The following is a 26984-nucleotide window of genomic DNA, read 5'->3' as shown; positions in this document are numbered from 1 at the left end:
TATACTCGATTTCGACTCGTATATTTGTGAAAAATCGCGTGTGGGATATTTAGGATGTTATAAATATAAAACTTGACTGTGGAATGAGTTAATTGATATATATATATATATATATATATATATATCCCGCGCTCGTCAGCCACAACTGCAATTGTTTCAAGGTCATTGCGTTTTAAGAACTTTTGCAAAAATATATGACTTCTAAAGTTATGGACTTTTTAAAGTTAATTCATGACCTTTCTAAAATAAATATTTAGCTAAATTAACTAAACTTTCCTTAATGATTGATTTTTCCAAGAATATTTACCTAAATAAGGATTCCTTCCAAAGTTAGTCGACTTCCCAAGAATAATAACTTTCTAAGAAAGGAAACTTTCTAAAAATGGGAAACTTAATTAAAAAGGGAATATTAAATATAGAAACTTTACTCGTATGGAAATTTTAAGTATCTTAAGGTTAAAGATCTCTAGAGGATGCATTAAAGAAATAAGTGATGAACAATTTGTGTGCGTAAAGTAATAGATTTACATGTCATTTCTTTAGAGTTAGAAGGCAAGGATCAAAAACCCTAGTAGGACTTTCTTCCAAATTGATCAAGGTGAGTGGGATTTACCCCTTGTATTTTCTAAAATTGTTTTGGCAATGTTTCATAAAGTGTTTACTTTCTTTATATGAAAATGGACCCTGTATAGCTACATTCGTTGAACCTATATGCTTCTTGTTATGAAATCTATATGTATATGAGATATTCATGCTTATATAATATTATGTGATTTTACTTGATTAAGTGTGAATATTAATATGACGGCTCTGATGGTCACGACATAATCGGTAGGGGCTATAGTCCTGCCAATGTCAATATAAAGTAAAGTTGTGAAACTCTAAAAATTTTGCTAATTTATCTAGTTTAACTACATGGCACTTTATTTATTTAGTCATCTATTGACTTGATAATGATTATCTTAGTGCTTTTATTCAATTTTCATGTGGGAGTTAGTATGTAGGGTTAAATGAGATTTTTCTTTTTAGTGGGGTATGAAAGGAATCTTTTGGAAAAATAAAGGGAGTTTAGTGCAATAAGAAACTACTAGAAGTGACATGTGTCACCATAAGAGAGCTAAGCTTCTTTCTTTGACCTTTGACTAAACTTTTCTACCATTTAATCTTTCCTTTCTTGTCTTAAAAACAAACAAAATAAATTCAAGAGAAAGGGAGAGAGGGAACCGTGAGCGAGGGAGGAAGAAAGAGAGGAAAAAATCCATCCAAACCCAGTGAGGTTCCAAATAGCAAGTTGACCATTATTTCAAAGTACAAGTATCAACGTAGAAAAATAGCGAGCATAATAAGTGCATAAAAGTGAACAATAACACTTCAAGTAGCAAATCTCAAAATGAACGAGTGTAAAGTGTTTTGTTTTTCAAAAGAAACAATTATCCAATAAGTAATAATCATTTCAAAATATAAGGATATGGATGGCTCTCAAGAGCCAAATTCCCATTGCTTCACCAGAACTTGATCAAGTATTAGTTGACACTCCGTCAACTTTCAAGTAAAGTAACCAATCTAGTAGTACTTCGCTTAACTCCAATCCATTCACCATTCAACCCCCTTACCGGGTCCGAACACCAACTAAACACTAATGATAATACTCCAGTATACAGATTAGTCGAGGAGGTATCACTCCACTCGACAAAACAAGAGACCCATGGTTCATTATCTAATCGACCAAACCCTTCCTGGCTCGACTCAATTAACTAGCCAATGGGGTTTGGGTTCCCAAGTAGTCACTATAGTCGATGACCAATCAACTTAGTCAAGAGAAAAGTACGGAGACGAGAATGAGAGGTACCTCTCACTCGTATCGAGTGTGGTACATACTGCCGCTCAACACTTACAAATCAAGCACAAGTACTAATACAAGTACAGGTCAATGTGAATCAAGTCACTTGTACAAGCATGAATGAGAAATCAAGTGATTAGTTAAGTTAGGTCAAGTGCGATAAAGTACACACTTGCCCGACCAAACCAAGTAAATCTTATCCAATCATGTTAGTAAAGAATTTAATCAAGTATCAAGTTCAATCATGTATTTGGAAGCACTCACCAAAGGTTTAGTGCCTCTTAAAAGTCACGTTCAGGTCCAACTCCTTGGTTGGAGTCCAAATCTGCGATAAAATATCATTTACGAATGTAAAACTCTCTAGAGTTCGAAACATAGGAGTTTCGTTTCAAGAAAATCAAGTAAATGCAACTCGTTTAAGTAGTATTCAAGATACTTATCAAATTCCGAAAAATTCATGCTCGCTTGTTTAGTTATGATCAAGAAGTGGTTTCTACTTTAGAAGTTACACTTGGTATCAAAGACCGGAAAAATCGCATTTTGAAAGGGTCGCTACTTTCACTTTTCAAGGGTACGAGTTCCGGCATAATTTTAGCTTATATACCCTGACTATAGAAAACTCGAATACCATAGTCGATCCAAGTCCAACTTGACCTCAAATCGTCGCTCAAGTTGCAGGTGCATATGCCTAACTCTCGAGTGAAAATTTGGGCAATACACCCTTTGTGTTACCTATTCTCCAGCCATTTATGGCTTCATTGTTTTTCTCAATCAGCCCCAAAATCACACACAAATAATGTTACCACCATAGCCCTTCAATTATGCTCCAAAATAATCCAATTACAATACAAGTCTGAACAAGGCAATCGGAAATCAAGTTTAAAGGCAAATGGCTAAATGGCAGATTTGACGTCTCTTAGGGTATCGGTCACAACCGAAGCTACGCTTATCGGATTGGGGTAAAATTTATACCGTTTCGAAGCTAAAACAAAGGGCTACAATTTGATGAAGACAACTCAATCTAGTTCATAGTTTATTGAGGTCAAATCTACAAATTATAGAACCAAAAGTTCATGACCAGGAGGGTTGTCAGTACTGAATTTAAACAGCAACAACTCACGCTACACAATTCCATTTGAGGTGTTTTTGGTTGCGTTCGAAAGCTGAAACATAGGGCTAAAACTTTTATGTTTTGGCCAAAGGCTGATTTGAAATGGATCAAGGTGAAAAAATGCAGCCATAATGATGAAATGTCAAAACTGTCCCCAAAACTATATCTATGGCAGTCAAGGGTATTTTTGTCATTTCATATGTTACAGTGATCGGATTGAGTTGAAATTTTACAGAAGGATGTAAAACATCATTGCCCACAACTTTTATGTTTTGAGTTAAGTCCAATTCGGCCTCCATCATGGCCAAATAAACTGGTCAGAACAGGGTAGTACAAAAACTTAAAGCTGGAATTAATGCATTCAAGTAATAATCTTCTTATTCATGTATAAAACCACTACTACCACTTCCTATCTAAGCTTATTCACATCATATTCTAGATAAATAACACTGATAACAACAGAAAATCACAAACCCTAGCTGAAAATTATAAGTTAATAAGCCAAACCATGAAATCTTCCATACAATCCACCACAATCAAGCCATGCTTTGCTTAAATTGCAAAATAAGAAAGAAACAAGGTAGGTTTCTAGTATAATACCTCAAAATCTCCAAAATAACTTTTGATACAAGAACTTTCTTCCTCCCAAAAATTCCACCAAGCTCACCTCCAAGCTTTCCCAACGATTGATCGGAGTAGAATCAAGTTTTACGGGAATTTTCTCAAGAATCAAGCAAGCTCTCAAGTTGGAAAAATGAAAAATTTTCTCTCTTCTTTTTTTCCTCTCCTAAGTCACGACCAAGCATGAAGAAAATGAGGTGTTTTTGGTTCTATTTTACAAGATGAAGACTAAGGATAGTCTTGGTCAAAGATCTTGGTCAAGACCTTGGTTGGATTTGTGACAAATGGCTTAATCACAAATATTTTCACCAAAATATCTCTCTTTTTCTTAGTCAATAATGGTGGCTGACTTAAGGGTTAATTAAGAGCTAACTAGCTCAACTAAAACAAGGAGATTAAGGTAATAAAGTAGTATTCAAGTGATGCACTCAATCGGTAACAAACAGTACACATCGGTTCAACCCGTTTTTCCTTATTTGGCACGTACTAGGGTTTTCACTTACAATTCAGTAACTAATTATTATTACTTCTAAAACTCACTTTAAATCACTAAATTTGATACACACTCTGTACCGAATAATTACACTACGAAAAGACGAAAAAATCTTAGTTTACCTTAATGATGAAAATAAAGGGAAAACCCTTGGTTCTATGATTAATTGTAACTATTGAGGAAGTGAATGAGTAGTAAAGTTATTGTAAAATAATGGATTCAAAATAAAAGGGAATGTTTAAGAAAATATGAGGGATTTTAAAAGTCTTCACAATCACACTACCAAAATGCACACAAAAACACACACCAAAACCCTAGTATGCACAAAAACCCTAATTTATGCCATTCCTTTAGAAAAATTATAACTTGAGTTACAAATATCAAAGATTTAGTTAAAAAAAACTAGACTTCAAATACTAAGAATCATTAGAAGACACCTCAAAGAGATTTAGTTCATAATTTGGTCCAAATTGAGCCATAAGCTACTACAATATTTCTATGTTCACTTGTGCAGGGCAGAATTTTCAGTAAACTTTGCCAATTTCCTAGAATTTATAGACATTGAATCAAACTCTGAATTTTACACTGTAGGAAGCACTCTGAGTTTAGTTTCAAACACAATAAACGGAACTCAATTCCGACTTTCCTATATGAAATTATAGCCAATTTCCCAAAGCTGCGCAGAGCCTCCTGTGAAAATTTCTAGATTTTCTAACAACTTGAGATTATGAAACTTTTCTTCACAAAATTCACTCCCTTGGCTCAAATTCAACCATTAAACCAACCAAGAATCAAAGGTAAGTGAGTTCACATAAGGGTTATAAAGACAAGTGAATTTTCGGGGTCTCACAGTTCACCTAATTGATCATTGCTGCAAAGGTAATTCCAATTATTTACTAATAAAATAGGTTATAACTGCCAAACAAGTAATGACAGTCCACCCCTCCTTACTGTATCGGTGATTAAGGTACGTCCGTTAATCACTGCTCTATGTGAGGACCCGAATTTTATTATTTTACTTACTTTTATTTTAATTTACTGGCTTATCTAATCATTTATTTTTTCGTTTACTCCGATTAATTTATTTCATTCATTTTAAATTAATTAGCTTGGAACAATGTTTCATTTTATATTTTAAAACGTTTCGTTAGCAAATTTAATTTTTCTGCAGCTCGTTTAGTGAGAAATAGCTATTATACGTTTTTCGAGGTAAAGTTCGATCCGAGAGTACAATAATCTTGGAGAATTAAGGATGATCGATAGTAGACTAAAAAAAGTTAATGGAGGGATTAGAGGTGAGTGAGTTAAATTAAACTCAATTAGGAGTACTAATGGCCTCCTATTCTTTTGTTGACTTTTGGTACCAAAACACCATTATGTCAATTCTTCCTTGTCATTCCATCAAGTCACCAACTACCACACAAAACCTCTCTTCCTCTCCTTTCCTTGGCCGCCCACCCTTCCTAATTTCTTACAAAAAATTTCAGCTCTCTTGTCTTCTATTTTGCTCCAAAACACTCTCCAAATTTGCTTCATTTCTTGGTTCATCACACAAGCTTGAAAGGGAACTTGGAGGAGGAAGGTACGTGGAGTCTTAGAGCTTGGTTTCCTTGTAGTCTTGCACCCTATACTTGGAAGAAAGGTGAAACTCCTAAAGCTCTCATATTTTCCTCTCAAATCATAGTAGTTAGTTAGTTCTATCTAGTTAGTTTTGGATTGTTGATGGGTTTACAAGAACCTTGACACTAGGTAGAGGCCTTGAGGTGGCTTTATATGTAGAGGCCTTGAGGATTTTTGAGTGTTTACTTGGTTGTTTGATGCTTGTTTTGTTGAGATATGGCTAAGTTTTGGTTTAGAAAGTTAAAAAGAAAACTAGAGGATTGAGACATGCATGTTGTCCGAATTTTGGCTTGTTGAATCCTTAATGTTAATTCAAATTTTACTATTGTTTTGCTGCTATAATGTTTGTTATATGATGATGTTCATGTGTGTTAAATATCTCCCAAAAACTTTACAATTGGTTGAGTTAAAGTAGGGTATAAGTGAGAAAGAAATCTGGAAAATTTTCTGACTAGAAGCCCCAACTAGTGTTCACATTTTGGGTCATAACTTTTTGTCTGGGAGTTAAAATTGAGTGCCGTTTGTGACATCCGAAATTAGACTCCGAGGTTTCCAACAGTATAAAACACCTCCCAATTCATTTCCTATGAACCGTAGTGAACCACCAAAGATAACTGATTTTCCTCACTGTTTTCATCCGAGAAACCAGCCTAACTGCAGTTTGTAGCTTGATTTCGCCAATCTTGCAAAACGAAATTTAAGACAGTTCCTTCTAGTGAATTGTAGCCTTTTGAATCTAATTTTCAATGCCACAAACCACACTAAATTTGAGTTGTGTAGCTTTAGTTATGATCAGACTTTGAAACTCTGTCAAGCACTTCAGAACTGGAAATTTCGTAAACAGGTTCCAAAACTCAGCTTTCTTAAAGCTATTGTATCTTGGTGTAGAAAGATCCAAATTGAGTTTTGTTTGTTGCATTTGAAACTAGATTTGGAATTCTCTGTGTGGTATAAATTTCAAGGGTTGATTTTATTTCTACGAATTTTGCCGAATTTTCAAAATTTACTGAAATTGCAAGCCTGTTTTGCTCTGTCTTGTCTGGAACAGTGCCTTTGAGCTAAAATTTGAATAATTTTCATTGGAGTTTGAAAAAAGTGCCTTCTAAAGAGTTCTAATGCACTGAGTCTAGTTTTTAACGGTATAAAGTTTCTAATTTTTAGACTTATGAAACTTAAAATATGAATTTTCAAAATAGTGTCACACCAAACTGGAAATTTTCTGGTTTCAAACAAAGGACTCTTTTAAGGACTTTCAACGTTCCTTTGAGATTGTCGGTCCATTTTAAATTTAGTTTCATGGTTGGATACAAGGTTTCTTTGAATTGTAAACCTTCATTTTGAATTTTAGATTCCAAAGTATTTAAACATCCCTTGATGCATTTTATGATTGTTTAACTTCCTTGGTTAATGGCACCTCTTTTCATACTTGAGAAATGGACTTCAATCCCTAGTCTTATGCCCTCGATTTCCATGAGTTTGAATTTTAAAATAGAGCGTTTTAACTAGAGTAATTCTTGGAGAATTTCACTAGTTTTATACTTGAAACTTGGAACCTTTTGCTTTGACATTTATTATGAAAATGAGTGGAGTTTTGGATGAGTTTTGACTCCATTAGTTTGGAAAATGTGAATGTTCTTTATATTCTAACTTTTAGACATGAGATTAAAAATTTTGAAAGATGAAAATCATCTACCTTTTTCTCGATTTTTGTGCCGAAAGTAAATATAGTACTTTCTTTTGGAATTGAAATTTCTTATCACAACTTGAATCGAACACAACCTTTGAGTTCTCTTTGAGCATTATTTCAATAATTTAGCAAGAAAAGCTCCTTTAATTTGACTTGACTTGTGACCTTGAGAGTGTGTAGCAAGAAAATATTTTTCTTTATAATCTTGGTCGAGTACCTAGATAATCGTGATTGTGCATGTCTCATATGGTCACGAAAATGCCGAAAAAGCTCATCTGACTTCTCGCTTTGCTCTTGTTTTGCCTTGACTTTTTGTGAGTGTCAAGTGCATGTTTAATGTTACTATGATTAAATTGCTGTTTGTACAAGTGCTATATGATACATGAACTTACGAGGACGAGGGTGTACTTTACCGCCCTCGTCCTCTCTCTCTTCTAATTACATGATACTTGTTAAATGAATATATATGACTTGTATTTGTGCATAAACATGTTTAACTCGTGAGCACTGAGCTGAAGCATGTATCATACCCTATTTGAGTGGGAGGTGCCTCTCATACCCTGAGTGGAAGCATGTACCACACCCCTATTCGAGTGGGAGGTGCCTCTCATACCGATTCAGAGCCATACACAATTCTAAGTCGATTGGAATGATGTCTCATCGACCACTTATACTTCTGGGGACACCCCAACCCATTGGCTAATCTCGTAACTCGAGCCAGTGAGGGTTTGGTCGAGAAGCTTAGTGAACCATGGAAAATTTTATAACTTGATCTTTTGTGATCTCGCTTGGCATACTCGATTAGTATTGCCATGTGTGTTTGGTTCCGGATCCGAGAGGGTGTTATGTTGGATGGAGGAAGTAAGTGGAGTACTACGGTCATGTTTCGACTTGAGTTGACTGAGAGTCAACCCCAAATGGCTTGAATCGATCGAGACGTGAAAATAGCTCCTGAGAGTTCCTGTATCATTCCTTGTGTGCTTATTTCCTACTTATGCATTTAAATGAAAGTTCATGTTAAAGATGCTTTCAAATATACTGTTTGATTAATTGGTCCTACGTGCTTGCTTGCTTGCTTGTTTTCTAGCCTCACTGAACGTTAGCTCATCTCATTAAGTTTGTTTTCCTTAACAGGCTTTGGAGATGGAAGTTGGAAGTTCTAGACTAGCGCCTTTTGGTGAAAGCTAGTATACTTTTGTATGTTATTGGAGGCCATTAGAGTGTAAATTTGGTTATACTTGGGTTTTGTGGTTTGTAATCATAATGGTTTACTTGGGAGTTTTGAACTTGTATATTCGAAGTATTTCTTAATTAAGTTGATGGTTGATTTGTGATCCTTTATTAAGCTTGAATGAGTGCATGAGTCTTGACGAGAGTTGGACAGGTATTCCGCTGATACTCTAGGGTTCGCCCTAGGGAGAGATGGGGGTGTCGCACTCTAATTGTGAAATAATCTTAGGTACGCCCGTAAGATTTAATTCCCCAATTGCCTTACGCATTAGAGGAGTTCTATTCTATCCAAAATAACGTACTACCTGGGTTATTTTAGATTAACCTGCGTATTCCCCTGATACAAACTTAATCATGCCAGTTGTCACTATTTTAGAATAATTAAACAATTACGGATTTAATGCCTCAATTGACAATAGATTACTAAATCAATTCACTATCTGGATCCAAGATAATCAACTAATTTAACAGTCATACGCACTGCAATCGAAAAATATGCAGATATCAATAAATAAGAGGAATAGATAAAATTAATCCGATCTCACAATTTTTAGGTGACCAAAGCCTCCATTTTTCCTTGACTAGAAAAAGGGGTTTAATTCATCCTTGACGAAGAAAAGCCACATAAAGTTGAAGAAACAGACACGGCCATTGTCTTCGATTGAGAAAGCTCAATTCGTTCGAATAAAGGAGAAAAGTGAAGCTACCCAAAGTGATTAATTGTTTTCACTTGGTCTCCTCATGTACGAGGGAAAAAGCTACTCTAAAGTAAAAAGGAAAAGTCAAACAGTTAAGCTAAAAGTAGAGCCTATTGTTTGCTATCTATTCCTATCTACTTTCTTCTACCTAGCTATGCGGCGCTCCAGAGGAAGAAAATGAAGACTCTTAGACTCGTTTGATCTCCTCTCTTTTTGGGAACTGCCAAAAGAAGAAAAGTTTCTACTTTTACAAAAGTGCCCCTGGATGCCGTATTTGCCCCTGGAATAAGGACTGCTACTTGAACTCCTTTCCTGATGACTGTCAAATTGGCACTTGTTATGGTATTTTTATTCTACTCCCTGTAATAAATGCAAATTTTAAAAAATGAGTAGAATCTAATAATTAATCTACATCAGGTCAGGTAATAAGAGAAATTAATTATAAAATAAATGATAAAATTGGAACCTATCAATTCCCCGCACACCTAAACCATGCTTGTTCTCAAGTATGAGAATAGCAAACAAACACCAATATTCGACAATGGGTATTGCTCCATCTACCATATTGCCAAGATACCAAGAGAAATACATATCAAGCACCAATGGCCAAGATCCAAGAAGTATCATCCCGGTTAGCTTGTAAACCACAAATTCCTCCAATTTCAAGTTAACTAATCTAAGAAAAAGAAATGGTTGCTCAACATTTATCAACAAATGTTCCAACTATTAACAAAAATCTCAACAATAAATCAACAAATCGACAAGTTGACTTTTATTACATATTGACACAACCTTCACTTTTTTATCATGCTTTTCTATCTTTCTCTTCTTTTTTTCCTTTTTCAATAGTAACAAAAGACTTAGTTTCTAACCATTCGGGTCTTTTGACGCGAACTTCAACATTTGCCAGATGGAAGAGCTCGGTTACTCAGCTCCGATCGCTATGAGACCACGTACTCATAGAAATTACTACTTTTTTACGCGTGAATCAATACTATAGGTGGAGATCCCTGATTATTCAATAGTAACAACTAGCGGAGTACAGTCGACCATTATTCACAGTCAGATAACGCAATAACTCAAACTAACACAAAAAAAATAGCTGCAACCAACCTCATTTCTTCAAACATGGAAAATTAAAGTTAATAACTGGACCAATTCACGTGAAAAATGTCAACAATGATTCCCTAAGCCTAGAAAAGTTAACGAAAAATTATAAGAGTCAAACAATCACCAATATTTACCAAAAAGATGTTTTAGAACTCACCACATTAACTATATACACTTTTATAACTAAAACTTGGCTATAGCAGAATTAGATTCAACAATCCAACATCAAACCTTGGCAGCCATAGGAGAGCTGATCACTAAAAAAAAAGAACGTAAATGAAAAATAGACAAATAACAAACTAAAAATAAAGGAAAAACATCTAAAAACTAAAAATTAGAAATACTAGCATCACAGCTGATCTCTCTCTCCCCTACATGTAAATGGCACATTGCCCTCAATGTAACAAATAAACAGCAAAAGCAAGAAGAAGAGCAACGAAACTTCCCTGAAATTCGGGGGATCGTGGAGGGGTCACAGCAGTGGGTTAGGCGGGAATTGAGGTACAAAACCCGCATGGTGCATAAACGCTGCCAAATTCTGCGCCATATTAGCCATGTTGGCATCAATATTGGTCATTCGAGCCTCTAGATTCTAAACTTGCATCCGAAATTGATGCCAGTCACCAGTCCCTGGGGGTAGAGCGGAGGTAGACGGGTCAGGATCACCGCCAGTAGTGAAGGAACGGGCAAAAGAGAATCGAGAGGGAATGCGAGTCGGTCCCGGGGGAGTAATCTCCCACTCGCTATCACCCTTCCTGACCAAACCCATTTTTTCTAAGCAGAGAATGTCTAAGGGCTCCATTTGACAGGCTACATGCAAATCATGGTTAGAAAGATCAAGCACATACAGATTAACAGCCAAATGGGTAATATAAGACCCAAAAATCAGGGGGTGCTTCATTTTAGTCAAAACAGATTTGAATTGAGAAGCGAGCCAGCAACCCAAATTAACCTTAATGTTGTTGTGCATGCACCAAATAAAGAAGAATTCCGACTTAGACAAAATTCCCAAACTATCTCGCCTACCCGAGAAACTATAGGCCAAGAAACGTTGGATATAGCGAGAAGCTGGGTCCTTCAGATAGAAACTTTTAGACTGATGAGGGTTATAACTAGCACCATCTACGAACATATCCTCCCAAATATATCCATAGCGGGAGAAGAAGGGCTCACTTAGTCGTACGCACTCTCGACATACTCATGAGAGTCGGCATGAGTGGGATCAATAAAACCAAATGTGAGGTTAAAATCAGTGATTGAGTGATGGAACTCCTGACCCATTAACAAAAAACGGATAACGCTGGGGGTAGAGACTGTATAACCGATGGGAAGGTCGAACTTGAATGTGGCATAAAACTTCCTAACCAACTCAACAAAGGCTGAACGGTTAACAATATTAGCATAGGGACGCCACCCAATGGCCCGGATCAAGCGAACAAAGTCAACCCTAATGTTCAGAAGAACCATGGTGGCGGTATCCAGAAACCGGCAGGGGGTAATCCGCCATTCACAACCAGTAGCATATCGCTGCTTGTCAGCAGCCCTGGTGAAGGTCAAGTTACCTCCAAAATGTGAACGGTCAAAGATGGACGCCTTTTTGCCTCCCAAAACTAGCCCTCCTCCCATAGGAAGAAGGGTCGTGTAAGGGATCAGAGGCGGGAATGGTGGGTTGGGAGGTGGTGGTTGTGAAGGGTCTAGGTGTCCTAGACCTAGAAGAGAATTTGGGTCTCACCATTATCACCAAATGTCACTCCAATCAACAAGAGACAACAATTGCCAACAAATACTGGAACCAGCAAATTCAAAACAATAACAGTTTAGTAGCCACTGGGGCCTCCCTCGTAGTCAACCCAATCAACAAAATGCACAATTCAAGCACCCAAAGGCGATACAAATACCAAAGAACACAGCAATTGCAATCAATAATCACTGGTGGTCCCAATTTAGTTAAATACAGAAACAATGCAGCCCAAAAGCGCAACAAATGCTTCTAAGAACCTAGGAATTGAAATAAATAGATAGAATACTCCCAGCAAGGCAATTAGAGTCAACCAACTTCAATAAGCAATGCAAGTGTCACAGTCGCCTCCCAATTCAACAAACAAACGCAGAAATTACCCAACTAAAGGTGCAATAGAAGTCTCAAGCAGTCGAAACCCAAATAATGCCCAACAATTCAATCAATATCAGAAGACAACCCCAAACAATGCAACAATTAAACTCAACGGGCAAAAGACGGCCAACCAATTCAATCGAACAAACTAGGAACAGTGCTAGTGTCTAAACAAATTAATAAATGCAGCAATTGGACCCAATTTCACCCAAAATCTCAACAAATGTCCCCAACGACCAACAAGGCAAATCAATTAGTCACGGCAGTTGCACTCAAGTGATAATATAGCAGAACAACTCCCAATTCCAGCGATAAGAAAAGAAAGAAATAGATAACTAATTGGGATTTTAACCACGGAATACCTCCACCTGGACGGCTGAATAGCGCGAGAAGAGAGGACTAAAGTGCGGCAGTGGCGCTGTGGGAGTGGTCGGTGCAACGGCGCATGGCAATGGGCGAGAAAGAGCGGCAGGCGAGGTGCGTGGCCGTGGGCTGGTGACGCACTTGTAGATGGTCGCGAGCAGGAGAGAGAGAAAACGGCAGTTCATGGGCGCGATAGGTGGCACGGAAATGGAGGAGAGAGAGTGTGTGTGGGTCTGCGCGAGGATGGAGACGTTGTCTTGCGAGCTAGCTACGGTGACGTGCGGCTGCCTTGACGAGCGAAGAGTGAGCAGCGGTGGTAGGTAAGGTAGCAGCGGCGGCGGACGTGGGGCTCTCGGCTGAAAGAGAAAGGGGGAAGGAAATTGGGGAAGAAGAAAGAAAAAGAAGATAAAGGAAAAATAGTTTTTGGGATTTTTTTTTAATTGAAATTTTAAAATTTGAATTTTGAAAAACAAAACTGAAGGTTAAAATGGAAAATATTGTTTTTTTTTTCTATTTTTTAAATTTTTTTATTAGAACATTTTTTCCCTTTTGTTTTTGGGTTGCCAAACACAGCGTGGGCACGCAAAGATTCGAAAAAGTAATCTGACCTCAAGAGTCATTTTTCGCACTTTAATGTGTGCCCTTCTCACGTGAGCATGTCATGATTCTACTTCCTGCCAGTGTCACGAGATGCTGAAGTTTTACCAACATAGCGTGGGTACGCCATGTTTTGCAAAAGTCTACTGACCAGGAGAATAGGCTTACAAGATTAACACGTGCTCTCCTCGTGTGGGCACGTCAAGATTATCTGTTCTGGTCACAGTGAAGGAAAATATCAAGATTGACTAGTACCCAAGTGAGAAACGACAAATTTAAAGAATTGGATCAACGAAAAACAACAAAATCAATATTTGGGTTGCCTCCTAAAAAGTGCCTCTCTTTAACGTCTTTGGCTAGACATGGCTCGGTGTCACTAATTGGAACAAGTTGGTGCATGTAGACGTATCATTTCCATTTCTCTACTTGGAAAGCCCTCATAATAATGTTTGAGACGGTGTCCATTTATCACAAATTTATTGTCCGTCTCAGTGTTCTGAATTTCTACTGCACCATAAGGAAAGACATGAGTAATAATCAAAGGACCAATCCAACGGGAACGTAACTTACCTGGGAAGACCTTAAGTCAGGATTGGTATAGGAGAACCATCTGACCAACAACAAAAGTCTTCCTAGAAATTTGTTGGTCATGGAACGCCCTACTACTCTCCATGTAAATTAGTGCGTTCTCATATGACTCATTCCGGATCTTCTCCAGTTCTGCAAATCCAACTTCTGATGGGCACTAGCCTCCACTAGATTCATGTTACACTACTTTATTGCCCAAAAGGCCTTGTGCTCGAATTTCACTGGAAGGTGACACAGCTTTTCGAATACCACTCTGTAGGATGACATGCCGATAGGGGTCTTATATGCAGTCTGATAGGCCCAAAGTACATCTTCCAACCTTTGACTCCAATTCTTCCTATCGGGTTGCACAATTTTCTCCAGAATGGACTTGATTTCTCGATTCGATACCTCCGTTTGACTATTGGTCTGAGGGTGGTACGATATTGAGATCTTGTGGAGTACACCATATCTTCGGAACAGCGCAGCTATGGTCTTATTGCAGAAGTGTGTCTCCCTGTCACTAACAATGGCTCTTGGCATCCCAAAACGCACAAAAATATTAGACTTCATAAAGCCTGCAACAACTTTTGAATCATTAGTTCGGGTGGCATCCCAAAACGCACAAAAATATTAGACTTGATAAAGCTTGCAACAACTTTTGAATCATTAGTTCGGGTGGCTTTAGCCTCCACCCATTTGGAAACATAATCGACTGCCAACAATATGTATATACAACCAAATGAGGTAGGAAAAAACCCTATAAAATCTATACCCCAAACATAAAAAATTTCTACAAAAATCAACGAAACTTGGGACATATCATCTCTACGGGTTAGATTACCTGCCCTTTGACATCGATTACAGGATTTACAAAACATGTATACATCCTTAAACAATGAAGGCCAATAAAATCCACTCTCTAATACCTTATGCGCAGTTCGTTTAGGTCCAAAATGACCTCCACAAGCAAACGTATGACAGAATATTGTAATTGATTGAAATTTAACTTCACTTACACATCTTGTCATTACTTGGTCAGCATAGCTCTTCCACAAGTAAGGGTCATTCCTTATGAAGTACTTGGCATCGCTCTTCAACTTGTCCCTTTTCGATTTCGGTCAACCTGCAGGGAAATTACCAGTTACTAGGTAATTGATTAAATCTGCATATCAAGGCAATTGAAAATTTAAAGAAAATAAGTGTTCATCAGGAAATGTATCCCTCAATGGCTCTTTCTCCTCTCCCACTGGTATGCAGCTCAAGTAGTCGGCTAACAAATTCTTTGAGCCTCTCTTATCCCTTATCTCTAGGTCGAACTCTTGCAGGAGCAATATCCGCCTTATGAGTCTCGGTTTCGCATCCTTCTTAGTCATTAGGTACCGCAACTCTGTATGATCAGAAAATACAATAACTTTAGCATCTAACAAATATGACCTAAATTTTTCTAAAGCAAAGATAACCACAAGAAACTCTTTTTCAATAGTACAGTAGTTTATTTGAATTCTATTCAAGGCTTGAGACGCATGGTAGATGACGTGAGCTGCCTTTCCCACTCTCTGCCCTAACACGGCCCCTATTGCATGATCACTGGCGTCGCACATGATCTCAAAGGGTAGACTCCAGTTGGGGGGTTGAATGATCAGTAACGAGGTCAATAGTTCCTTCAACTTGTCGAAAGCTCTCTCACACTTGTCATCAAATTCGAAAGCCATATCTTTTTGTAAAAACTGGAACAAAGGGGCTCCGATTTTTGAAAAATCCTTGATGACCCTTCGGTAAAATCTTGCATGTCCAAGAAAAAAGCGGACTTTCCGCACACTCATGGAATAAGGTAAAGCAGATATAATGTCTATTTTAACCCTGTCAATCTCAATACCCTTAGAAGACACTGCATGACCTAAAACTATCTCATGCTCAACCATAAAATAACATTTTTCTCAGTTAAGTACGAGATTAGTTTCTATACATCTCAACAAGATCAATTTTAGGTTATCTAGACAAGTATCGAAACTATCACCATATACACTAAAATTGTCCTTGAAAACCTCAATAATTTTCTCTACATACTCTGAAAAGATGCTTATCATACATCTCTGAAATGTTGCAGGTGCATTGCATAATCCAATGGACATGCGTCTATATGCAAAGGTCCCGAATGACCACATGAAAGTCGTCTTTTCTTGATCCTCTGTGCGATTGCAATATGAAAATACCCTGAAAATTCATCCAAAAAGCAATAATAAGCCTGACAAGCTAAACGCTCAATCATTTGGTCAATGCAATGAAAGGAAGAGGAAAATGATCCTTTTTTGTGACGGCGTTTAATCTGCGGTAGTCCATACACTGCCTCCATCCGGTGGGTTTACGCACTGGCACAAGATCACCCGTTTGGTTGGCATCCACTGTCACTCCTGCTTTCTTTAGAACTATCTGGACCAGGCTCACCCATGGGTTATCTGATATTGCAAATATGATCTCTACATCGACCAATTTTAATATCTCTTTGTTCACCACTTCCATCATAAGGGGATTGAGCCTCCTTTGAGCTTGCTATATAGGTTTGGCATCCTCTTCCAACCTTATTCGGTGCATATAGATGGAAGGGTTGATCCCCTTAATATCAGCGATGGTCCACCCTATCGCCTTTTTGTGTTCTCTCAGAACTCGAATTAGTTTCTTCTCTTGGGTTTCTAATAGTCCTGCTGACATAATCACCGGAAGTGTTTCCTTTTTACCCAGATACGCATATTTTAAGTGTTTCGGCAGAGGTTTCAACTCCAATACAGGTGCCTGCACCACAGATGGAAGTACCATCTGGTGGCATTCGAGTACAAAAACAGGTGCGAGCTTATATCTTCTCGTTATGATCGGCAATAAATGTAATGCCCCTATTGTACATTTCAGATTTTCACTCCATTCCACCTTGGGAGTTGTCTTCAACTCAAGATGTTTGGTCAAAGCGATCTCTAATTCATTCCTGCCAACAATTTCAAACACTTCCTGCACACGCGGGATCAATAGCATTCACAGAAAAAAATAGAGCTAAAATTAGAATTTGAGTGATATTTCATAGTCTCAAAGATGTTAAAGTGTACAATTTTTTCATCAAATTTCATGGACAATGTACCCTTATTAACATCAATTTTCGTTTGGACTGTGTTAAAAAGGGTCTACTTAATAACAAAGGTGAGGGATCGGGGGAGTGATCATCATCCATGTCAAGTACGTAAAAGTCAGTTGGGAACACCAATTCATTAATTTTGACCAACACATCCTCAACCAACCCATCAGGGTATGCATTTGTTCGGTCAGCTAATTGAATTATTATCTCAATTTCTTTTAATGGACCTAGGTTCAGGGAAGCATAGATAGATTTAGACATTACATTAATCAATGCTCCCAAGTCCAGCATGGCCTGTCTAATCAAAATATTACCTATCCTACAGGGGATAGTAAACATATTTGGGTCTCCGCACTTTGGTGGTAGTTTCCTTTGTAGAAATGCTGACACGTTCTCCCCCACAATAACTCTTTCATTTCCCCTCAGCCTTCGTTGGTTGACACACATGTCCCTCAAAAACTTTGCGTATTTGGGCACTTGTTTGATTGTGTTTAGTAATGAAATATTGATCTCTACCTTGCGGAACACCTCCAGGATCTCTTTCTCCTTATCTTGCTTTTTCGGTTTCTCCAACCTACTGGGAAAAGGAGACGGATGAGCTTTAACCTCAACGATTAAGTCAGGGAGTACCACTGGATTTTTGCCATTACTGTCCTCCTTCTCAAACTCGTTCTCAATCTTTTCCTTATCCTTGTCCGTTGGAATCCTGAGTTCGGATCTCTGAATTTTCTTCCCGCTCCTTAAGGTCATCGTACTTACGTTCTTCGGATTCAATTCAGATTGAGACGGCAGTTTCCCTTGGACTTGGGATTCTAGGCGGTTAATTACTATCGCCATCGCACTCATCTGACTCTACATTGCTTGCATCTGTCCCAGTTGGTTTCTCATACTTTGCAGGTTAGAATCCGTCTTTTGTTAATTAGCAATTAATTGTTTCATCATCTCTTCTATAGACGGACTTGAGTTTGAAAGGGGTGGTGGTGGGGGAGGTTGATACTGCTGTTGGTACCTTTGCTGTGTATTTAGTGCAAAATTTGATTGCCTATTTCCTTCATAACTGAAGTTAAGGTGATCTCTCCAACCCGGATTGTACGTATTCGAGTACAGGTCATATTGCTTTTTTGGCACGGGCGCATGACCACCCATGTTCACTTGCTTCGCACTTTTTTCTTAAATCATTGGGCACATCTTTGTAGAATGACCCATAGCGGTGCAAATCCCACACACATTGGTTTGTGATACATTTCCTATAGCCAAAACATGTTAATTCAGTCAACTGCTGCTGGACAGAAGATGTCTTTACCTCATTCACTTTGCGTGTCGAGACATCCTCCCTCGTACCAAACTGCTGCGAATTCTCAACCATTCCTTCAATTAGCTCCCATGCTTCTCGGTGAGTCTTGTTTACCAATGCCTCGCCACTTGCAGCATCAATTATATTTTTGTTTCTGAAAAATAACCCCTCGTAAAAATATTGGATGAGCAATTGCTCACTTATTTGGTATTGAAGACACTTGATGCATAACTTCTTGAACCGCTCCTAATAATCATAAAGCGACTCTCCTGGATACTATTTAATACCGCATATCTCCTTCTTTAGACTTGCAACTCGAGACGCAGGAAAATATTTGTCTAAAAATTTTTTCTTCAATTGGTCCCACATGGTGATACTACCTGGTGGTAGGCAGTACAACCAATCTTTTGCAGAATCCTTCAAGGAGAAGGGGATGTCCTCATTTTTATCTGTTCTTCTGTAAATGTTGGGCGTTTCATGCTATTACAAATGGCATCAAACTCTTGCAAATGCTTATACAGCTCCTCACCTGATAAACCATGGAAAAATTGGCAAGAGATGAATTAGATCGAATTTTAACTCGAAGGGGTTATTATCATTTAAATGTGAAAAAGTAATACATAAGGGCTGCTGATTTAAATCAGGAGCAGTCAACTCCCTCAGTGTTCGTGTATTAGCCATAGTGACTTCTTCTTGCTCCGAGTCACTCGAAATATCACCAAGCGAATCTATTGGTTCAACTTCTGACTCAAATCTCTGAGATACAGCACTAGATTGCTCCTCTCTGGCCTGTCTGGTCTCTTTCCTTGTTTGACGCGCAGTCTTCTTTACCTTGGGGTCGAAAATTAATTCACCTGTACGAGAAAAACGAGGCATACACTCGAAAAATACCAGAAAATTAGAACAAAAATAAATTTAAAAAGAAACAAATAACCAACGCCAATACCTGGCAACGGCGCTAAAAATTGACAGATTGTCGATGCCTGTACAATAATAAAAGTAAATCTAATTGCCAATTAAAGTAATCAAAAATCCGATTTTAAGTACTGGAGTAGGGACTTTAGGTGTGCAATAAGTTACTTGATTCACCCTGTTGCCAAAGAATTTGCTTAATCCGATATACCAGAATGGGATTGCTTACTCACGAGGATTTATTGATTTGTATAAAGGGTAAGTATGGTCGTCTACTCAGGGATTAGGGGTATTTGTCTCTTTTGAAATTCAAAATAACAAGGGGGTGATTTTGTATAAAAGATGCCAATTAAGACAGTTCGAATAAAAGCAAATAGCTAACTAAGAATTAAATGACAATTCACTAAAATCAGAATAATAATAACTAAAGGTCTAGCCAAGAAATAACTTCAGCAATGGTTCATCTAATTGATCATTGATGCAAAGGTAATTCCAATTATTTACTAATAAATAGGTTATAACTTTCAAACAAGTGATAATAGCCTACCCCTTCTTACTGTGTCGGTGATTAAGATACGCCCGTTAATCACTGTTCTAATTGAGAAATAATCCTAGGTACGCCCGTAAGATTTAATTTTTCAATTGCCTTACATATTAGAGGAGTTCTATTCTAACCAAATAACGCACTACCAGAGTTATTTTAGATTAGCCTGCATATTTTCCTGATACAAACCTAATCATGCCTGTTGTCACTATTTCAGGGCAATTAAACAATTACGGATTTAATGCCTCAATTGACAATAGATTACTAAATCAATTCACTATCCGGATCCAAGATAATCAACTAATTTAACAATCATAAGCACTGCAATAGGAAAATATGCAGATATCAATAAATAAGAGGAATAGATAAAATTAATCCGATTTCACAATTTTTAGGCGACCCAAAACCTCCGTTGTTCCTTGACTAGAAAAAACGGTTTAGTTCACTCTTGACGAGGAAAACCCACATAAAGTTGAAGAAACAGACACAACCATTGTCTTCGATTGAGAAAGTTCAATTCGTTTGAATAAAGGAGAAAAGTGAAGCTACCAAAAGTGATTAATTGTTTTCACTTGGTCTCCTCACATACGAGGGAAAAAGCTACTCTAAAGCCAAAAAGAAAAATCAAACAGCTAAGCTAAAAGTAGAGCCTGTTGTCTAGTATCTATTCCTATCTACTTTCTTCTACCCAGCTATGCAGCGCTCCAGAGGAAGAAAAGGAAGACTCCTAGACTCGCTTGATCTCCTCTCTTTTCGAGAACTGCCAAAAAAAGAAAAGTTTCTCCTTTTACAAAAGTGCCCCTGGATGCCATATTTGTCCCTGGAATAAGAACTGCTACTTGAACTCTTTTCCTGATGACTGTCAAATTGGTACTTGTTAGATATTTTTGTTCTACTCCCTGTAATAAATGCACATTTTCAAAACTGAGTAGAATCTGACAATTAATCTATATCAGGTCAGGTAATAAGGGAAGTTAATTATAAAATAAATGATAAAATTGCAACCTAATAATATGTATATGATTTATGGTGGTTTCTTGTTGAGATTTTAGCCTTATATATATATCTAATGTTATGTTGAAAATGAAACCCTATGGACTTGTTAAGTATGGTTGGTTGGATTTGGTAAGTTAGTTGGAGAAATGCTGGAAAAGTTAGAAAGAAATTTCTGGTTGCTGACTGAATGGAAGGGCAGAAGTTGCAACCTAGAATTTGAAATTTTTATCATGATTCTAGACTTGATTTTGCTCAAAATACTTTATACTATTTTAGCCTACAAGTGTGTGTTGAAATTTGATTAAAAACATGCATTTTAAGTGGTTTAAATCTCACATTTTGATCAAAAACCATGGCTGGAAATTTTTGCAGGAGACTGTAAGCAGTTTTGGAAAATCTGTCATATCTTGGGTTAGAAAAATCCAAATTGAGTTCTGTTTATTGTGTTTGAAACTAAATTCAAAGTACTTTCTATCGCAAAAATTTTAGAATTTTTCTCAATTCCTATGAATATCTGTGATTTTCCAAAATTGACTGAATTTCCATTTTTGTTCTATCTTTCTACTAGTAAAGGAGCTGCTTGAAATTGGATTTTGACTGACTTGTGGACAGAATCTTGAAAAAGTGTATTCTGAAAATTGTAACCCTTTGAATCTATTTTCCAACGGTATAAAGTTTATAAATTTTGGATTTAAAAAACTTGAGATATGATTTTTCAAATAGCATTGTGCAAAACTGGAGAAAATTCTATTTTCCTAAAACTGTTCTTGCTTTCATTTTCAACTTCAAGTTGGGGTTGTTGAACCATCTTGACCTTGGTTTTATGTTTAAAGCGGAGATAACTTAGTTGGCTTGGAGGTGATTTTCTTTTGAATAATGTGACTTGGCATAGTGGATCTCATGGCACTTTATATATGTAATTTTAGGACGTGGAAGTGAGGTTGGAAGTGCACACGAGGCGAACAAATGAACTTGTACCATGGTGAGTATTCTCTGCATGTTTGTAGTTTAAATGACTATATAAAATGTTTGTACTAAATATTAAATATTTTTCAATGATTGTCAAAAGGATTTTTAATGGGCAAGTGCGTATTTCATCACACTCGACCCAAGCAAAGGTGAATTTTCAATGATTGAATGTTACTTGCACATGAATGTAAGCCTTTAGTTGAATTGGGCCTTTGTCCTTCGTTACCAGTCGACTCAAGCCAGTAACGGATTCGGTCGGGCGGCTGGTGACCCTGGGACAATATTTGGTATACTCGAGTATTACCACGAAATCTGGTGGAGAACTGACTAATGAATTCAATGCAATGAAATCAATGAATGAACGACATGAACACTAAAGGAGTTTTCACTTGCAAATGTTTTCTAATATCGGAAGGATAAGGAAAATGGTTGGTTAATGAATGAATTAATGACTTGAATGAATGGCTCCAATTAAGCATGTATCCTTTCAATAAATGAATGATTAATTCTTGAATGACTGCTTATTACTGTGCCTAGTGTACAAAGTGCTAAGTGTAAATGTTCTCGGGTTTCCCTGCTTGTTTGGGAATCTCACTGAGTTTTGAAATCATCCCATTAGTTTGTTTTTTCCTTACAGGGGTGGAGATTGGAGCAAGTAGCCGTGAACTAGTGTATATAATCTCTTGTATTTGTACTTTTGTAGATGAGACCTATTTGGAATCTTTAGAATGTAATCCTATATTTTACTTTTGGATTGTAAATTAAGTTTGAATTGTTGGTTGGAAATAAAACTTTTATGTTAATTTCGAGGCTTGAAAGGCTATTTCAAAGACCTTAATAAGTGAGTCCTGGCGAGAGTTGAGCAGGAGATCCACCAAACTCTTGGATATACTCTAGGGGGAGGTGAGGTCGTCACAAAAGTAAAGTAAAGTAAAGTGCAATATTGGTCAAACGGTACTCCGGAGGTCCTTTTGACTATCCATTCTAGTGGGGTCAGTCACTAGACTGAGTTCTCAGCGCCGATAAAGGCATGTAACTAATAAGAGCTGTTAACTATTTAATAAATGTTTATATACGATACTAATATGCAAGGAATGTTTACTCTTCATGAAATTGTGTGTTTACGTGTATAACTTTTGAAAATGTATAACTGTATATATATGTAACATATTGGGTCTAACAAGGGCGTTATGTTTTACTCACTGAGCAAGTTGATGCTCATCCCAATATTTTAACATTTTATGCAAAGGATGAGTATGTATACGAGTTTGTTGAGGTTGATGGTGACTGTGATTGCTAGAGTAGGATTGTTAATGGAATAATCAAATAGTGATTGAATAAATGTTATTTTCAGATCCGTTATGTTAATAATGAGCATATATGGCTTGATAGAATGATTACTTAATCATTTCATTTTTATTTTTTTATTAATAGAAATAAGTTTCGCACTGGATTTTCCATTGCTTCCGCAAATAAGATGTAATGATTATTGATACTTTGTATCTTGGAGAATTATATTCTTTGAGATATGACGACTATTGCATTTCGAGCAAGGGCCGGGCTCGGAGCGTGACAATATGTGTCTGTGTATGTATTTTTATATACAATAAAATGTTTTTTTGGTAGATTGTTAAGTTAGACACATCCATGTTCTTTCAAGTTGATGCTTTCTCTTGCTGCCATATGGACAATTTGATGTTTTTGTTTCTTGGTAGTTATTTTCTCTTTCATTTTGTTATTTGCAACAATCAATTCCTTTTCTTTTTTCCCTTATTTATAGTAAATTTAGTTTATTTATTATTCCTTACATTATATACCTACTTCTACTGTAGGGGAGTCTAAAGAGACTTGTATGAAAATTTACTCTGAAATTGTCCCATGAGCTTTCTCTCTATGGGTCTTCTCCTTGCGCATGCAAGACTTTAGTCTTTGCTAGATTTGGGATCTTTCAAATCTTAGTGAAAGTTCAGTTTGTTTTAGAGCAATTTCCTTCTATCCAAATCAACATCTATCGCTCTTTCCACTTAAGTTTTATTTCCTTTCATATTGTGTTTTCTCTTTTCCCGAATACTCATTCTCTGTTTCCTCTCTTTTTCTTTCATATCTCTTTGGTTTTATCTTATTCTTTGTTTGCTTAGTTTTTCTTTTGTTGTGCAGTCACATTTCAAGGTGTTTTCTTTTTCTTCTGTTATGGTGTAATTTTTTAATATACCTAATATCTGCTTTTACTGGTGTATCAACCATATTTATAATCATAAATGCATTTTCAATTTATTTGATTTTACCGCTTGATTAAACAACTCAATTTGACGAAACAATACCACATTTAACTACATAAGCACCAATCAAGTATTTTTTCCCTGCACGTCTACAACTTGCATTCTCATGTGAAGTCAAAATTTTTCTATTAAATATGAAGGAGTGTAGCATAAAATATATTTCTAAATGTCTATCCCATAGATTGTCTGTGAGGACCCGAAAATTTTCTTATTTTATTTTATTTTACTGGCTTAATTAATTATTTAATTCGACTATTTAAAATTCATTTATATGGAAAAACGCCTCTCTTTTGTTTTAAAGCGTTTTGTTAGAAAATTACTTTTCGAAAACTCATTTAATTCTGAACAACGAGTACACGTTTTTCGAGACTATATTTGAATTGAGAGTGTATTAATTTTGAAAAAGTAAGAATGATCAATAGTAAATTGAGAAAAAGTCATGAGGACTCGCAAAAATTTATTTATTTTTAAACTCCTGTTATGAGTTTATTAAAATATTTAATTGCCTGTTTGTCCCGAATATTATTTTCTAGTCTCTTGAGACCTAATTACATTGATCTATGACTTACTTATATTTTTAGAGTGGCTCGTTTCAAAAATTAATTTCTCGAAACCTGTTAAGTGAAAATAGTGAATACGCAATTGGAGTAAATAATTGATTCGAGAATACAATAAGTTTGGAAAATTGGAGACTTGTACATTAGTCTCAAATCAGGTGTTTTTATGTTTAAGTGCTCAAGTATTAGTTAGTAATACAATCGTTATAAGAATTTCTTGAAAGTTAAGCGTTATCGCGAAAAATTGGAAGTACACGTTTTTACGCACGCGATCAATTAAGGGACTTAAGACCTTTATTTTTTTAACCATTAAGAGTGAATAATAATAGTATGGATATAAGTGCATTAGAGGTTTAGTGCATAAGTGAAACAAACCCGAGAGGAAACGAGCACGAAACGCGCGCGTACGCGCACTCTCCTTAGTTGAACGCGCGCGTACGCGCACTCTCTTTAGTTGATTTTTGAAGCATTTTCGGCCACACATTCTTAGGCTTCTCAAGGGAGTATCACACCAGATCAAAACCCTTCTCTTCTCACCTTAAGTGCCGGCCAAACACTTTCTTTTCCCTCCCAAAACAGCCGACCAAACAGCAAAGGAAAGAAAGGAAGAAAAGCTTCTTCATTCTTGCAACCAATCTTCCTCCATTTCATCTCAAAATTTGTATCCAACTCACAAACCACTTGGAGATTCACTTAAGCAAGGAGAAGGGCTTCATTTCCACGGTTTCTTGGAGCTTTCTTGTGGCAAAAAATCTGACCTTTAGCATCTAAGAAGGTATATGACGATCAAGCCTTTAAATCTTGTCTTATGGAAGTAGTAAAGCATATATAAACTCATGCATGCTTGTGGGTAGCTTGTTTATGTTGGAAAAATTGTTGTGTGGGCTCTATGAACTCCCTCTTTGGTTGGATGAACTGATTTGGTGATTGATGATGCTAATAATGTTGGTTTAGTGCTTAAATTAGTGGAATAATGTTAGATTGTTGATAGAAACTCAAAGGGGAGTGAAGGTGAAAATTTTCTGATTCTGCCCCTATGTTGTCCGTGGCCCTTAGGATGATTTTTAGTGATTCTAATGGCTTGATTATGATGTATACATGTTATATGAATGGTGTAGAAAGTATCATTGAAAAATGACATGATTTGGTTGGTCAAATGTGATGATTTCAAAGGTTTAGCAAATCTGGAAAATGGTTCCCGTAATTGCCTGGCAGTCTGTTTCTTTCAGCCATACCTTTTTACTCCGATGTTGAAATTGAGTTCCATTTGTGGCACTAGAAACTAGATATTTCTACCTTTCCAACGGTATAAAATGCACGTCCTGATTCCACATGAGTAATCCGTACCAACCATTTGAACTTGGCTGCCCTGTTTCATTAGTTCCCTAGAAGGCAGAACATGAACTACAACTTGAGGCTCCAATGTGGACTAGTTGTGGACAGATTTTGAAAATGGTTTCTTCTGAGAAATTATAACCTTATGAATGAAGTTTTCAATGCCACCAACTACGCTCAATTCCAAGTTGAATTGAGTGAGATATGGCCAAATTACAGACTTGGATTTTTGCTTGAAAATCCTCTTTTGGCTAGTTAAATGGCCTAGTTTGATTTGGGACTTGTTTTTTTGGAAACTTTGATATCTAACATCTACCAAACTTTATATTAGATGTTCCTTGGACTTTGTTTCACAAATAAATCAGATTTGGATTGGTTTGCATTGGACAAAATGTTTGAAAAGGGAAGAAGAGATAGAAGACAGTTTTGCCTTGGGAAATTTATTGAACTTTGATGGTGTAGTTAACTACCTTCCCGTGTGAAATTTCAAATGAAATTTGATAGAGGAGTAGTCGTCATATGGAGGTTTAATTGTACAAAATTTGGTGATATTATAAGACCATTTCAATATGCAAATGATGTCCCGAAATTGCTCTTCGAATCTGGAAAACTTTTCCTTTCCTCTTAGCCGAATGACCAATCTTGACTTGGGACTTGTTATTTCGAAATTCTTGGTGTTAATCACCTAAGAAAATGTATCCTAAGTGTTACTTAGACATTGTCTACACAAATGAGTCATGTTTGAAAATATTTCATTAGCCAAATGATTTAGAAAAGGGAAATGGTAGCACAAGGCAGCTTTGCCTTGAAAATTTAGAAACTTTTGTGACTTTGTTAACCAACTTCCCGTATGTATTTTTTCATGAAATTTGACAGAAGAATAGTACATATATAGTAGTATTATACTGCTAAATTTCGTGCCAT

General features: G+C 36.8%; 1 protein-coding gene across 1 annotated transcript; it reads right to left on the bottom strand.

The window, feature by feature from the left end:
* Positions 1–16603: 16603 nt before the first annotated feature.
* On the bottom strand, positions 16604–18011 carry LOC140014092 (uncharacterized). The gene is made up of 2 exons (XM_072064487.1): positions 17280–18011; positions 16604–17053 (listed from the first exon to the last, which is right to left on the bottom strand). The coding sequence occupies exons 1-2, from the start codon at positions 18009–18011 to the stop codon at positions 16604–16606; spliced, it is 1182 nt and encodes a 393-aa protein (XP_071920588.1).
* Positions 18012–26984: the final 8973 nt, after the last annotated feature.

The sequence above is a fragment of the Coffea arabica genome, chromosome 9c, assembly GCF_036785885.1.
Source record: "Coffea arabica cultivar ET-39 chromosome 9c, Coffea Arabica ET-39 HiFi, whole genome shotgun sequence".
NCBI lineage: Eukaryota > Viridiplantae > Streptophyta > Magnoliopsida > Gentianales > Rubiaceae > Coffea > Coffea arabica.
This window is presented reverse-complemented; position numbering and strand designations above follow the sequence as displayed.